This window comes from Pelobates fuscus, chromosome 3 (genome assembly GCF_036172605.1).
Source record: "Pelobates fuscus isolate aPelFus1 chromosome 3, aPelFus1.pri, whole genome shotgun sequence".
Lineage (NCBI taxonomy): Eukaryota > Metazoa > Chordata > Amphibia > Anura > Pelobatidae > Pelobates > Pelobates fuscus.
The window spans coordinates 350,712,495-350,729,081 of record NC_086319.1 but is presented as its reverse complement, the minus strand read 5'-3'; the positions used below and the strand labels follow the sequence as shown (position 1 = coordinate 350,729,081).

General features: G+C 37.7%; 1 protein-coding gene across 1 annotated transcript in view; it reads left to right on the top strand.

Moving 5' to 3' along the window:
* LOC134603309 (dual oxidase 1-like) overlaps positions 1-16,587 on the top strand; it is a 208,723-nt gene that overhangs the window by 100,478 nt on the left and 91,658 nt on the right. The window contains exons 8-13 of the mRNA XM_063449164.1: positions 730-790; positions 2,426-2,519; positions 3,254-3,344; positions 10,567-10,669; positions 11,219-11,391; positions 15,224-15,399. Of these exons, the coding sequence (XP_063305234.1) occupies positions 730-790; positions 2,426-2,519; positions 3,254-3,344; positions 10,567-10,669; positions 11,219-11,391; positions 15,224-15,399 (698 nt within the window). The remainder of the gene's footprint in view (positions 1-729; positions 791-2,425; positions 2,520-3,253; positions 3,345-10,566; positions 10,670-11,218; positions 11,392-15,223; positions 15,400-16,587) is intronic.

Here is a 16,587-nt window from a genome sequence, read left to right as displayed (position 1 = left end):
AGGATACATTGTCCTTATGAAATTATTACTTTTTCTCTTTTTTTGTACATATTTAAATACTTATGAAATTCACGAATTATTAAATAGAGCATAATATTTTCAAAATTATTGAGTGCAGTATCATTTATTGTTTTATCTCATTGCTTTAGACCAGGGGTTCACAACCCAGTCCTCAAGTACCCCCTACCAGTCCAGGATTTCAGGATTACCCTGTTGTGTCTTAAGTGTTTTTTTTGTTTTTTTCTAAAAACACCAGGGACACAACTGGGATATCTCTAAATCCTGGACTGTTAGGGGGTACTTAAGGACTGGGTTGCGAACCACTGCTTTAAACAATGTAGTAATCTCCCAACATTTTTCCATACTTAGTGGGATTGTAACTTTATTAAATCTTTTTGGGCTGTTGTTTTCTAGCTCCTCTGTAATGTCTGCAATATTACATTGGGATCAGAGCCCAGAGTTGCCCTGTTAAATGACAATCCTACAAACCTAAAACTCTCTTTGAGCATAAACAAATTACACACAGGGTTTGTACAGCAGCATCCATTTGTATTGTGAAAAATTGGAATTCCTGAGCTTGCCCACTAGATCACATACTCCAAAAGTTAAGTAATGTTTGCTTGAATATAAGCAAATGCCACAAAATCAATTATTTTTGTAGAATGCATATTTACTAAAGAGAAATTACATCAATAATCTCTCTTATTTATCTCTCTTTTGTTTCCTTAGAATATTGCTATGTACGAATGGCTACCAGCATTTCTTCACAAATCAGCTGCACCATACAAGAGTAAGTATTTCACAGTGAATATTAGACATGTGCAATTCGTTCTGGTCCGAATGCGAATTCGGCCGAGTTTCGGGCAATTCGGATATACGGGTACTTCCGAATGTCCGAATAGCTGAATTGCCGAAATGCCGAATTGCCGAAGTTCCGAAATTGCTGAATTTCCGAAGTGTCGAAGTTCCGAAGTGTCGAAGTTCCGAAGTGTCAAAGTTCCGAAGTGTCAAAGTTCCGAAGTGTCGAAGTTCAGAAGTGTCGAAGTTCAGAAGTGTCAAAGTGCCGGCACTTTGACTGGCCCCCTCCCCAGTCTGGCCCCCACCCCTGAGCATTGGGTGGAGGCCCTAAACACCAATAAGGGGGGGAACTAATGTCCTCCCCCCTGGTCCCCACCCCTGAGCGGTGGGTGGGGGCCCTAAATTAGAATGGGGGGGACCTAATGTCCTCCCCCCTGGCCCCCCACCCCTGAGGGGTGGGTGGTGGCCCTAAATACCAATAAGGGGGGGACCTAATGTCCTCCCCCTGGTCCCCACCCCTGAGCGGTGGGTGGGGGCCCTAAATACCAATAGGGGGGGAACTAATGTCCTCCCCCGTGGCTCCCACCCCTGAGCGGCGGTGGGGTCCCTAAATAATAATTTAATCCCACCCAGGTGACTAGTGGTCCCCAAAACCCTAGTCACCCCCTCTCAAAAAAAGTAACACCTACCTACCCCCCTTACCCTAAAAATAATGAGGGGGGACCATTAACTAAGTACCTTAGTTTTTTTTCTAAAATCTTCTTTTTTCAGACCCAAAAAAGGGCAAATAAAAATCCATAATGACCGTCGCAATTAGAAAAAACAAAACTAAACCCAAGCACAAAAAAAAAAAAAAATCCTAACTGTTTCAGGATATCATACAAGATTTAGCAGACTCACTCATTCACTAAACAGCCTCAAAGCTCAGAAATATAAAAGTGTTTTAAAAACATTTGATTTAGGCCAACAATATTGGGCATTTACGTACTTACAGTATAAGATCAAACATTTCATAGGCTTGCCACAATTCAAACATATCCCATTTTGACAGATCCTATTTTAGCAATCTAATACCTGTTCTTATGAGATTTAATGCACTTATTTGGAAAATCCTTCCTCCTGGGACTCTCTGCAGGATAAATATGGAACGATGAAAAACAAAGTGAGTTGGCCTTCTCTCCCAAATATATTTACATATGAAACCAAGAGGCCTCCACTCACCTAAACATACATTATAAGGGTGCTGTTGGGGTTATAATTATACATATAGATTTTTATTACCACTCACTCATTCACTTATTACTTGATCTGTGCATACAATTAACATTTAGTGTCTTTCCCTTTGCCATTATTCATCTTCTTTTTCATTAATCAGCTCTTTTCTGAGGGGCAAGCGGAGGAGCATTTTCATGAATCAAAACAAAAATGCTTATCCATTGTTTTGTCCGCTTGGTTCAGGTTTGGCATTCAGTGATTTGTATGATCCCCTGATTGGCCCAAATTTAGATGAATTGCAGTCTTTAGTGAAACAAATCTCATAGTCTAGTGTTTTTGAGAAGATACTAGGTCAACTATTAATTACGGTAAATAAAATCTCGGTGAATATGTATATATCTCTTTTCACCAGGTTATAATCAACATGTGGATCCAAGTCTTTCCAATGAATTTCAAGCTGCTATACAGTTCATGGCGACCTTAATGCCACCAGGTGTTTATATGAGGTATGCAATTAAAACACTATAAATCGTATCATTTCGGAATTAGTAGTGTTTTATTGATTTCTATCTAAAACAAATCATGTCTAAGTACATATTTTTTTTAAAACAAATTACAGTTGGTGGGGGAAGTAGGAGGGTTGGGGATCCGTAGAACAATTTTTTTCTGTGTTCCTATGTTCCTTTTTGGGTGCTCAAATACACAAAAAAACACACAAAACACACATGACTTCCCTTCCGCACTGAACAGGAACACAAGTGGCTCACGAGGTACAAGACACAATTTAGCAGTCAGGGAGAGGGTGGAAGAGAGGACAAAAGTAAAATACACTGTTCTATGTAGTACAGTTACTTGATTTAAGTCAGATAACTGAGCTTGCTATATGTGGCACAATTTCCATTACTTTTTTTGTAATGTAGTGTGCTTCGAACGTGATTACCTTTTATCAGAAATGAGTGCATGCTTATTGATTTTCCTACTAGAAGAAGTGGGAGACCAGGGACTGTCTAAATGACTGAGAATTTCTTGAATGGCCAAATTAATACCCATGAAAAACAGTCAGAGGTTAGTCAATATTGCAAAACAGGCACATTATAATATGCTGCAATAGGAATGGATTAACCCATGGTAAACCCAACTCTGGAGCATATGTGCAACCTTTATTGAACAATCAACAAAGATTTTTTTGTAAGGAAGCAGTATTTGTTGGTTGTAATTTACGTCTCTTTTTACCTTGCAGAAATAAAACTTGCCATTTCCTAGAAGTCACAAGCTCAAATGGCAGCAAATGGTCAGCTCATCGCTTGTGTGACAGTTACTGGAAAAGAAAGGTGAGACAGTGGGTATATTTTAAATGTGTTCCTTGAAACTTATTTCTGAGTCATTTGTGAGTCTTCTAAAAAGAGTTAAAGTAACACTCCAAAAACCTAAAGCACTACAGCTTGCTGAAGTGATTTATGTTTGAAGAGTGTGTCCTCCTCTTCAATTTACAAAAACTGTAGAAACTGTTTAATAGAAATTGGCACGTGTATAACTTAACCTTGTTACACCCGTCTGGCTGTTAATCAGACAACAGGCTCTGTTACTTCCTGGTTTGGTTAGCTCAGTGGAGCTAAAATCAAGATGCAGCAGTTGCTCTGAGAACCTGTCTTGCAAAGATGTCTCATTGAGCTGCATTGGGAAGTCTGTGATTGGACAGATACAGAAAGTTTGGACTGGGAGGAGGGGAGGGCTTGGCAGGTTTTGCAAACTGTTTTTAGATATACCCTCATTGAAAAAAAAAAAAAGCATATTTCAATTTATATTTGCGCAGTGGTGTGACCCTTTACTGCCATTCCATATTATTATATTATATATTATTATATTCATGTGGAACTCGCTTCCCTCCTCTGTTAGATGCCCATCCAGTCTCCACTCCTTCAAAAAATCTTTAAAAACCCACTTCTTCATAAAAGTGTATCTATTAAACTGTTAATAGCTCCTGACTGATTCCGCTTCTGCAACTGTCACTATTCTAATACTATCCTTACCTTTTTGTCATTTTACCCCACTCCCTCTAGCATGTAAGCTCATTGAGCAGGGCCCTCAACCCCTCTGTTCCTGTGTGTCCAACTTGTCTGGTTACAACTTCATGTCTGTTCGTCCACCCATTGTAAAGCGCTGCGGAATTTGATGGCAATATATAAATAACAATAATAATAATAGTAATTATAATAATAATAATAATAATAATTAGTGAATCAGTAGGATCTGGATGGAAACACATAAGCTGTAACTTGGCTTATCGTAATGATTTTTTCCCAAATGCATAGTCAGCAAACCAACTTCATACAAATAGAACCAGAAGCTCTAAATAGTTCTAGGAATTCAAATCTTACAATGCTTAAATTACTTGCTAATTAAATACAGTTGGAATTGCATATTGCCTTAATTGCTTAATTAATAATGACTAAAATATTGTATCAGCTCAATTAATTGCATTGCCTGTTTTGGGTCATCCCATGTCATGCATTCCATTATATAAACTGGCACAAAATTTTTTACTGATAGATAAATGTTTTGTTACATTCACCAGTTTGTGCCGACAGTGGTTCACAATACTGATGTATCAGGAATCTCCTATGTGAATCGATTAAACATACAAGCACGTACCAAAATTAGTTATTTTTTAGTTCTTGGAGGCATATTCTTCCACACATCAGAAAAAAATAGTAAATCTTACCTACCATGTCCTTGAATTCATCTCCCCCTACAAGCTGTTTACATAGCAAGCAGGGGCTGTTATTTAAAGCCGCTCCAATTTTCTTCAATTATAATATTTTAGAACCAGCAGAATTTACATTTTTTTTTTATCTCTGACAAATGCTGCAGTTGTTTCATATGATTTCTTGTCATCTTTAAATCTGTCCAAAAATATCTACTCATGTGATGTCAGTAAGTATTTAAAGAACACAGTATAAAATAATTACCAGACTCAACTGACCCAACTCCCATCGTACTCATTGTAACCAAAGATATGCCTTAAAACCTATTTTATTTCAGTACAAATAAAAATATAATAGAGGATTACATGCATCAAATGATTCTAATCATTGACGTATGTAATGTTCCCACGCTTAGTCAGAGGCTCAAGTGCAAGCTTATAGCTAAGTCCAAATGCATGAAATATGTACGATGTTCATTCATAACAAATCAAGTGTTCTATTTACACAATACTTTGCTGCAATAGTTATTTGAAAAGCTAAGTTAGCTAAATTGAAGCTTCACATTATTCCAATGTCAGCGCTGATTGTACCACTGAAAGTAGAGGTAGTCAAGATGGTAAAGCTCCTGATGGACTTAGGCCATTAAGAGCCCCTTTTCTAGCAGTTTTTGTGAAAATTTATTTTAAGGATGTTTTGGGACATTTTTAGGAACTTCTGAGGGTTGAAGAACTAGTTAGGGACTATAATGTGGAATACTTGGTCTGAGTTAGGCTCAAAGCAGGATTGGAAATAAAAAGTAACCTTACAAAGTGTGAAGAAAATAGACTTTTGTTCAGTATTTTCTTCTTTGTTCGGGCTTTTTCCTACAGTATTTTATGCATATTGAATCTATTGGTTCAGTAGTTTGAAACTACCGCACACCGACCACCCTCCTGGCTCATTAACTTCAAAAGAACCGTCTATTAAGCGCTCTCTGGGCGGCCGCTGTTCGTATAGCCGAATGCCACGTGGAACAGAAAATGGCGGCCATCTTTTTCGCACGAAGGGAGGCAGCGGGACTTGGTCGTCGAGTGTCTGGAACTATAATCGGACACTCGACCTCACGAACCACCGCTGAAACTACCGAATGCCTGCTTCCTTTAGTTGCCGAACAGCCAGGAGAGCGCCATTCGGTAATTTTGTTCGTACGGACAAGGGGAGCAATCGCTCCGATGAGCCAGGAGGATCCCTTCGGTACTTTTATTCATTTTTACCTTTTTCTGAATTGACCGACCGCACACGCTGAATTTGTGAAACTGTTTTGGGCAGGAGCCTCATGTGTGGTCGGTAAAATGTGACTTCCATACTTTTTAAGAACCCCTGAACCGATCTGGGTGAAATGTGGAAATATTTGTCCCCCAAATCGGGGCTATCAGGGGATATGTAATTTGTGGGGATACCTTATGTGGAAAGGGGTGTTCCAACTTTTGAGAAAATTGCGTGCCCTCTGCCTGGAGATAATTGATTTATTCCTTAACTTATCTCAATATCTCCCAGGCAGAGAGAGGGCGGGGGTTACTGTAAATCTGTATGTTGATTGGTTATTGTCTTTGTTTGCTGTGGGAGGTCCTCTTGCAGGAGGATTTCTCATAAAAGCCAGTGTGTTATCAATAAACTTCATTCCTGTTACACCCTTCATGAAGTCTAGGCTCATGTTTAGGGGATATTCTATTTGCTGGGGAGAATCGTCTTGGAAGCTGCATTCATCTACACTATTCCTCTACTCCCTGCTGCAGTCCTACTGCAATCACTTATGCTCAGCTATTGGGAAAGGAATAGAAGACCGCAGTACCATAACCACTGCAGGTCTTAACATAAAGTATCACCCCAGCATACTGCACATATATACAGATAAAAAAAATAATATACTAAAAATAAAAATGATTTCTTCAATGAGAAGGAAAACACATGCACATTTATAAACTAAAGTGAGAATTGTTTGAATTTAAAACTAAATTCAAAGGGAATTTTTAAATTTAAGACCATTTGATTTGTTGAATTTGTTGAATTGGAAGCATAGCTAAGAATTTCTCCCTTTTTTATTTTGGCCTTTAATTTGAAATTCAATTTGAATTGTAAACAGTTCTCACTTTAGTGAATATCAGAGTAATAAAGTAAACACAAGAACTAATTTATGTTAAGCATGCCTGCTATTTTTAAATAAATTATTTTGTTTGCTGCTAAATCCTATGCGTGCACTCCTTATCATCAGACATTTTATAGGAACGGCATTGGGATACAGGGTAACAAGGGTAACATGAAACAGGGACCACAGGTATGAAATCAAACCATTTTAATACAGTTTGACTACCTAAAAAGGTGGGGGGCTGGGGTTGCCAGGGCACTCCTGACACCATAACCACTATAATATGCTGCAGGGCCTCTATCATGGGGATACAGCCGATACCGCTGTATGGGGCCTTGGCCAAATATCCCTGATATGCATGTATATGTCCTCATGCTCCTACTAGCCCTTCGCCCACTGCTCGCTTTTATAGTAAAGAGGGGGCCCAGGAGACTCTAGCTTCCCCCTCCAGCAGATCCTCACACAAGCTTCAACTTTCAAAGTGTTGCTTTGGACTCTGCCGGCCCATCTCTTCACTATGCAAGGCATCTGGGAGACAGCACTGTGTTACTGGACCACCAGGTAATGCAGCCGGAGGGGATAAAATTAAAAAAAATAATTTAAAAATTAAAAAAATATGCTTACTGCCCAGAGAACACAGACCCTAACCTACCCCACAAATTTACACCCACATTGCATCTTTGCAGGCGGACTCAGGGGTGGGCCCTGCGGGCAGTCTTGGGAGGCAGGTCCCAGGTGCCCCGTTCTTGAGCTGTGTATGGGAACCTAACATTTCCGATGACATCCTTGGTGTGCTGTAATGATTAAGGTACTTGGAGTGTAAGGGAAAAAAAACATATATTTAATCATCAAAGGATCTATTTGGAGAATGGATTAATTCACTGACACACATTCACTAATGCTCACCAACCCCCTATTCAGTCTCAATCACAGATTTTCACTGACCTACACACATACACTGATTCCCCTCACAAACAAACTCACTGATTCATACACATAAATACACACACTCACTGAATACACACATACACTCCTTGGCTCACTAACACAAACACACATTCTCTCTGACACAATTCAGTATGCATTTTACTAATTTCCTGATCATATTATGGAGGAAGTAGTTGCTTACTTAATGGGCCCTCAAGACCTACAATCCTCACAGGTGTTCAGCAAGTGAAGTCCTTAAAAGTAACTTCTCTCCAAGTAACTTTAGTAAATACATTTATATTGGATTTTTTTGGCAAAGTTTGAGGACTAATGGAAAAATCAGTCACACATATTAGATCCATATGTTCTAGGAGTAGAATAGAATCTGACTGTCTAAAATCAGAAGATCTCAGTAAAATGCATTAGTCAACAAACTACAACACATGGAAATATGTCCTTTTCCGATTGAAATATGTCCTATTCCAAATTAAATATGTCCAATTCCAATTGAAATATGTCCTATTCCAATTTTTATTAAAGTTAGTACACAGTAGGTATAATATTTTGAAATAATACAAAGCATTACTCCCCATTGCCAAAGATTACACTGCTTTTAAACATATTCTTGTGAATAAATATTTCAGATCCTACATTATTGTAATCAGCAAGTTAAAGGAAACACATAAGTGTCATGCGTATACTGCTTAATTATATGCTTAGTTATTGCCCTTATTATTTAAAACATGGAAAATATGAAAATTTACTATAAACCAGCTTTATGAGACAATGAAATTGTACTATTAACAATTAATCTGGTTAAAGAAATTTTATTAGGCAATATCATTTTCTTTTTCATTCACTCCCTGAAGTCTCTGGAATTTTTTTTGTACAGTTAGATTTTTCTTTAACATTGCATAAATTGCACAGTAAGACAGCTACAGGCTGCCAAAACGAGAGACAAACTGCATGTTTTACTTCTATGACAAATGTGTATCCAGGTTTATGTGGACTAAAAACTGTTGATTGCCATAAAGGCATACAGTCAGCGTAAAAACATACTAAACAGGTGTTTATATGCTTCTCCAGACAGAAAATATTTGAGATGATATACAGATCGTCTATTACAACCTATCTGTTTGATGACCTTTTAAACTCAAGAATGTTATATTGCCAGTGTTAGTAAAAATATAACGAATTATATAGCATCATTTTTTTATGCCTAGGAAATGAAAGTAAAACTGCTCACTAGCGTTAACCATTTGCTAACCGAGAATTTGTAATAGGATTATTTCTTCATCAGGCGTGTAATAGTATTATCTTATTATTTTTTTTTTTTATAAATCTAAGTAAAGGCTGAATGTTGAAATAATAATCATTAAAAAATCAGTATTCTATACTTTTACTCTGTATTCTTGTCTAGTGAAAACAGTTTTTCCAACAGTTTTTCTAGATAAAATACCTTTATAACGCATTGTTTTTTTTCCTTTAATTACAGAAATATCACTTACATTTATCTATTTATTTTAAATATTTTGATTATGGAAAGAAAGATATAAAATAATATTAAGAATACAACGAATACTAGCATAAAATGTATTTGAAACACGTATGCACAGCTAGCACACAAACATATATGATAAACAAGCGCTTTTGTGTTTAGATTGTTCTTCAGACAATTATGTAAATTTACTTTTTTCTTTTTCATAAATTTTTTCATACTTTAAAAAAAAAATTGAGGAAATAGTCTAGAAGGTAACATGTTTCTTGATAGCAATGATGAAGGGAACCGACACACAAATGCAAACATTTTCAGAACTTACAAAAGATATAAGATTTAGTATTTAGTAACTTCAGCCACAACATATGGAGAACAAATGTCAAATGCAAAACTGTGCCAGAAAAATCCTATTAAGAAGCTATCCTCAGAATGTATCATTTCCTGTGATCAGTAGCAGCTGTGGGTGGTGCGGTGGAGTGCTCATCCCAACGAATATTAAACATAATTTATATTGGCTTAGGAGAGAACAATTTACAAGAATTCAATAATAAAAGGAAATGCATATATTTAAAGGAACACCATAGTTTCAGGAATTCAACCATGCATTCCTGACACTATAGTGTTAAACTAACGATCGTTGTCCCTGGTCTCCCTTGCATTGCATGAGAGAGGTCATTTTAGACACCTTTTTCACACGCCGCACTGAACTCCTGGCTCTGCCTCCATAGCTTAGATCATCAAACTTGATGTACTCAGCCAATCCAATGCTTTGCTGTAGGAAATCATTGGGAGGATATTGCATCTGCACTGCAAAACGCCACATTGCACCAATCAGCATCTCCTAATAGAGATGCATTGAGTCAATGCATCTCTATGGGGATCCTTCAGTATCTCCATTCAGAGCTGTGCGGCACACTGTGCATCACTAAGATAGGAAACACCTCTAGTGGCTGTCTGAGTGACTGCTACTAGAGGTGTAACCAGCCAGCAATGTAAACGCAACCTTTTCTCTGAAAAAGCAATGCTAAGAGTGCTAACTATGAAGTGACAGGACATAGACATCAGAACCACTACATTAAGTTGTACTGGTTCTGGTGACTATAGTTTATCATTATATATGTTACCGGTTGTAGTTTTATTTTTTTTTAAACAATCATGGTAATGAGTGGTTCTGTTATCTCTTTCAGTATCTAATGTGATTTTCAATAACATACATGCACTGTTGGATTACACGCATTCCTTTTCTTTCATTTTCATTCGTATAAATCTGTGTATGCTATTATGTTTATTTTTTACAGCATCCAGATATAAAAGTTCCTGAGGATGTTGATTCACTACTGCTTGGAATGATTTCACAGATTGCTGAAAAGGAGGATAATGTGGTTGTTGAAGATTTAAGAGGTAACATGTTTCTGTGGATATATCAAGGAATGGGTGTAATGAATGCATGGACATTGATGATGGGAATGATTCAAAACTGACAGCAAAAAAATGTCAAAAATGTAAAAAAAAAAGTGTTCTGAAAAGTGATGGTCAAATCCCATCACTATTTTGTTCATATTTATTGAAGTGATCAAAAAAAGTGGTCTTTTATATCGTACCCCCGATAGTTTCTCAGAAATTTCCATTTTAAAAGAAAAAAGAATTTACAATGGTAAGAAAATTCTGCCACTTTTCTATAAAAAAAAAAAAAAAAAAAATTGGGAAAAAAATCATACATTTACTGCATCATCAAAAAAAATGGTGTAAACTCAATAATTATGGTGAGGCTGTAAGAAAAAGCAATTTGATGTAAAAGTGTTAACAACACATCTCTCCCATTATGTAGACAAAATTAATGATAAATGTTTGTAAATAGGAACTCATCCCTGGCAATAAATGTGTTCACTAATATACTAATTCACTATTATACTGTTATCCCTATGTTTTATTTCTCCATTCACAACACAGATTACTGGTACGGGCCAGTGAAATATTCCCGAACTGATTACGTTTCTTCGAGCATTCAGAGAGGAAGGGATTTAGGACTGTGTTCGTATAACAATGCTAAGAAATACTTTGGACTTAAACCAGTTGGGAACTGGAGTGACATTAATTCAAATCTCTACCAGTCAAATAAGCAGGTCGATATTTTTTAAGTATATATTTAAATATATATATATTGTATATTGCTATCCCTGATCTAACTAAATTCACTTTAAAAATGATAACATTAAAATGTTCAATTCAAATGTTGCCATTCACTATATGGGTGCTATAATGGTGCCTTTTTATAAACAATGCTGTGCTATTATAGCTTTGTTTAGAATACAGACGAATATCACAGCACCAGATAAACTGTTGCACCCACTGTTGCAGTGACAGTTTCAGAAGGAATTGATTTTAGGGGGCTTAAGGTTATTGGGTGTTTATAGTTAGTGAGGATTTAAGGTGAGGATTTGAAGTCCATTGTTCAAGCTGCTCTTTCATATATTTTTTAATAAGCATGTCCAAACTCCACCTTGTCTGTCCTGTTATTTATGTATTTATTTTTTAAATTACACTTTTTTGCAAAGTTATGCACAAGGAAAAGTAGGGGATATGTTTCTTAATGCAGAACTCGCGGGCTGACAAAAGATGACAAAGGGTGGAGTTTTGGTCAAACTCCAAGGCCTTTGTCAGCTTTGTCATTGGCCCTCGATGTGTCTGAGTCTGATCACCTCTCTCCAGCGCCATGTCACATCCAGAAGTGGCACATCACATATCCCCATTGTTGCCTCTTGTATGAGAGTCAACACAGGTCTATAGATAGCCAGTGTGGTTATGTGAGAGATATCAGATGCACACCCAGGAAAGATAGTATTTTCAGGTGACATCTTCTTAGAAATTTTAAGATGTCAGCACTGTGAAAAAAGACACACATGTACTAGTATACCATAAAAACAGTGAGTCAGAGTGATAAAACCTCTTTGGAAGGCATTATGTGTAATGCCATAACTTTGACTCATAGCAATTGCTGCCCTATTTGTTATCTAACTAGTTTGCGTCTATGTCTACTTCACATTTATGCTTTAATAAAGAAATCTTCATGGGGCACCACATTTTCCACTTGACTTGCCTCTAAGGAAGCACAGGGTATAATCTAATTTATATTATTGAATTACTGCAGTGGCTTGGGAGAGCAGCTGGGATTTGAACCCATGAGGATAGGAGTTTCTGACATACAAAAGTAAGCCCTGCTCTCCCTTTACTCCTGGGTGGCATTAATGATTATAACACAGATTTGCCAGTGTAATAATTAGGGTTTACATTAGAATGAGTCCTAATTAGTAACCTTAGCCTTTAAAAAAAGGGCAAGTCAATGTTTGCCACTCCAGATGTCGTGGACTACATGTCATCTAATGCTTGGAAAGAACTATGGCTGGAAGAGTATTGTAAGGGATGTAGTCCACAACATCTGTAGTGCCAAACATTGCCTTCCCCTTATTTTGAGGCTAAGGCTACTAATGAGGATTTTGTTCAGTTAGGATTAGGACTCATTCTAATGTAAACCCTAATTCTTACTTTGCACAACCCTAACCTTATGTTAGTGGTATTACTTTTACAGGGCCGTCTTTAATATTGATTGGACCCTGGGCAAGCATCTGCTTGGGCCCCCTGGGCATGCAATCACTCCCTCCACCCCAACCTAGAGGCGAAACTAATGTAGAGAGTGCCTTGGTGCAAAAAAAAAATTAAAGGCCTGCCCTGTAGCAGAAGAGTAAAGAAAAGATAGATCCCCATCTGTCATACAACTCCTGCGATGCTATGCCAGCTGGGGATCTACCATCCTTGCAGGGTTGTATTTTTGAGCAGTGCTTGTGCAATTGAATGTCAGCATGTTATTGTATAGAGTGCATGTGTGCATGTAGGGGTGTATTTGTATGTACTGTTACCATTGGAATGCAGTGGTGTACTTGTGTGTAGTGTTTGCGTTTGAATGCAGGGATGTGTGATTGTCTGTAGTGTTGGCTTTTAAATGCAGGTGTACTTTTGTGTGTAGAGTTGGTGTTTGTATATCATTTTAGAGTTTTAATACAGGAATGTGTTTGCATGTAATGTTTGTATTTGCATGCAGGGGGTGTTTGGATGTAGTGTTGTGTTTTAAATGCATATGTACATTTGTGTGTAGTATTGGTGTTTCAGCAAACTGGTGTGCTTGTATGTAATGTTTGTGTTTGCAGGGGTCTGTTTGCATGTTGTGTGATTTCTACAACACATATACATATACACATTAACACGCAGAAACACACATAAGCACACTGACACATGCTCATACCTTGACACATACTGGCACATACATACACACACACACTCAGATACACACCCTTTGACAAACAGATACAAGCACTTTGATACACACACACACTGGCACATCCACACACAGAGATACACACACACACACTGACACGAGTATGTACACACACACTCAGATACACACATACATAAAGGTATAAATGCAGGGGTGTATATGTATACAGTGCTAGAGATGGAATATAGGAGTGTATTTGTGTTTGCATTAAAATGCTGGGATGTATGCATTACCACACACTCAGATGCACACTTACACACACCAACACATACATACACACACACACACACAGGTACACATACACACTGACACACAAGTACACATACACTGGTATACATACACACAGAAACACTGACACACAGACAAACGCAGCCAGAAACACACACTAACACAAACACAGCCAGATACACACACTGACACAAACACAGCCAGATACACACACACACACACACATATGTGTACATTTACATATTTTAATCTCTGCCTTCTAGCAGCTCTTGGACAGCAACTCCCAGCAACCTTGGCAAATATAATGTCTCAACTCTGTTCTTACATACCCTGGTCCAGAATTTGGCAAAAGTGAATTTGGAAATGGTGTACAGCCTTTGATAACACTTGATGCAATAATATGTTAAAATACATACTTTTTACATTTATATTTAATAGGGAACTGCCAGGTTCTTCTAGGATTTTTAACATGTACTGATTCCCTGTGTGTTACATTACAAACACCAACACTTGAATAAAAGTGATATCAGAAATAAGCAAAACAAAAAACAAACAATATTTAGCCACCCTCCTGTCTCCTTACCTTTTGGGTACAGAGGGGTGGCTTCCCTGGGGTCCAGTGGGAGCTTCCTGGCCAAGGCTGATGGGAGTCTGCCATCAGCTTTCTCAGTCCCTCTCCCCCACAATGCCTCCATGTGGTGTGTTCCTCCACCCCAGCGGCACTGAGGAGGAGGCGATCTGACCTCACTTCCTCCCAGCATGCCAGGGGAAGAAAAGGGATCACAGAGCAGTGTGTGAGGGGCTAGCTGTGAGTATGTATTCAGCCAACCCACATATTACAGGGGCCAGGTCCTGTGCAGTATTAAAGGGCCGGGGCCCCTGATTACCTCAGGTGCTGCAGGGGGCCCATGGGGCAGCTGCCTTAGGGCCCCCAGGAGTAACTGGGCCCAGGGCAGCTGCCCCTTTTGCCCCTCCTTAAAAACGGCCCTGTACTTTTAATAGCATACAAATAATTCAATATTTTTTTGAGCAGAACATTAATACAACTTCAGCAATATTTACGACTCACATTTTTACAGCAATATTTTAAGTGTTTATAATATGTTTTTATTCACTATGTTTTATTCCATGCTTAGAAGAAAAGCATTATCATTAAGATGTGTGTGAATTTATTTGGGTATTATAAAATGAAGTAGGGGACTAAGCAGTCAACGCAGACTAGATTTAAACAAGACACAGAATATGTTATGTAATATTTGCAATGCCTAGAAATGTGTGTAAACATTTTTGAAATAGTTAGTGCATTGATCCTTGATAGTTGACATAGAGTTGCCTTAAATAGCATATTACATTTCTATTCATATATTCATATATTTCCAACATTCATTCACATGCAGTTATTTGAAGAATTAGCCATACTGTACGGCAATGACATTGAACATCTGGAACTTCTTCCCGGTACTATGCTTGAGAATTGGGGAGATCCGGGGGAGCTTCTTACAGAAATAGTACTTGATCAAATGCAGAGATTAAGGGATGGAGACCGATTTTGGTTCGAAAATACAAAAAATGGGTAGCTATGCTTATTTATTTAATCTCTTTAACAACTCTTAACAAATGATATGTATAAAACATTATATTAGGTTTAAAAAGACAAAGTGCGTCAAGTTTATAGTTAACCCACAACAACTGGATCAACAGCAAAAACAGATGTGAGAAAGACTGAACTTAATGGACACATTTCTCTTTTCAGCTATGTAACGAAATATGAAAAAAAAAAACACTTTTTCCAATTTTGGCAGAATGGGATAAACAATTCCTTCATGACTTATTTAGTCTGTACCTTAGTTGTATTTTAATTGCTTTACATAATTATGTTTTAGTTTTAGTTTTAATTAATTATGCTCACAATATTGAGATGACCCTGTTTTTCTTATTAAAAAAGTTTTTTTTTGTTTTTTATTTGAGTTACATAGAAGTCATATTTTTGTTCCAAGCTATTACTTTGGAATTTTATTGAATTGCCAAAAATTTTACACAGTAGTTCTACATCCATATAATGTGGCATTCTGCCAACAGAAATTAAAAATCTTTTCCCACTGCCAATAAATAAAAGAAATATGGTGTTGTGAGGGAGTTGCCCCCCACCCCCCCCCCCTTTCCAGAAATCTCCTGACTGTTCAGTCATATAGTTCTCCATAATGAAGTTTGCAATAATAGCAAAATTCCCATGGCAGAACATCACATTTACCAGCCTGCCTCTCAGATGTTGTTACTGAGGTCTTTGAATCAATACACAGGTGAATTGCAAATTGTCAAGCTCTTCTGATATAATCTATTAGGTTGTGGTGTTTGATACATGTTTCAGTTCTGGAGGTACACTCATAACTACACTCTCCCGCGAGCCTAAATTACTATTTCAAGCTTTTTAACTCTCTTCTCGTGCCCTGTCGTGCCTCCTCATCCTACCAACATGACCACCACAAAGTTAGCAACTCAAGAAGATTTCTACAATCTCTCCATCCACTACCAACTTTTACCCTAACCACACTCCCTCAGATGTCCTATGCTCATTGCACCCGCTACAGCAGAAGAGGTTTCTGCTCTGCTCCGTTCCTCCTGCCCCACCACCTGTTCCTTCGATCCTATTCCCTCGTATCTCATCCACACTTTGTTTCCTTCTCTTGCGATGCCTCTCACTAAAATTTTCAATTTTCCTCTGGCACATTTCCTCTACCCTTCAAACATACATCTGTAACCC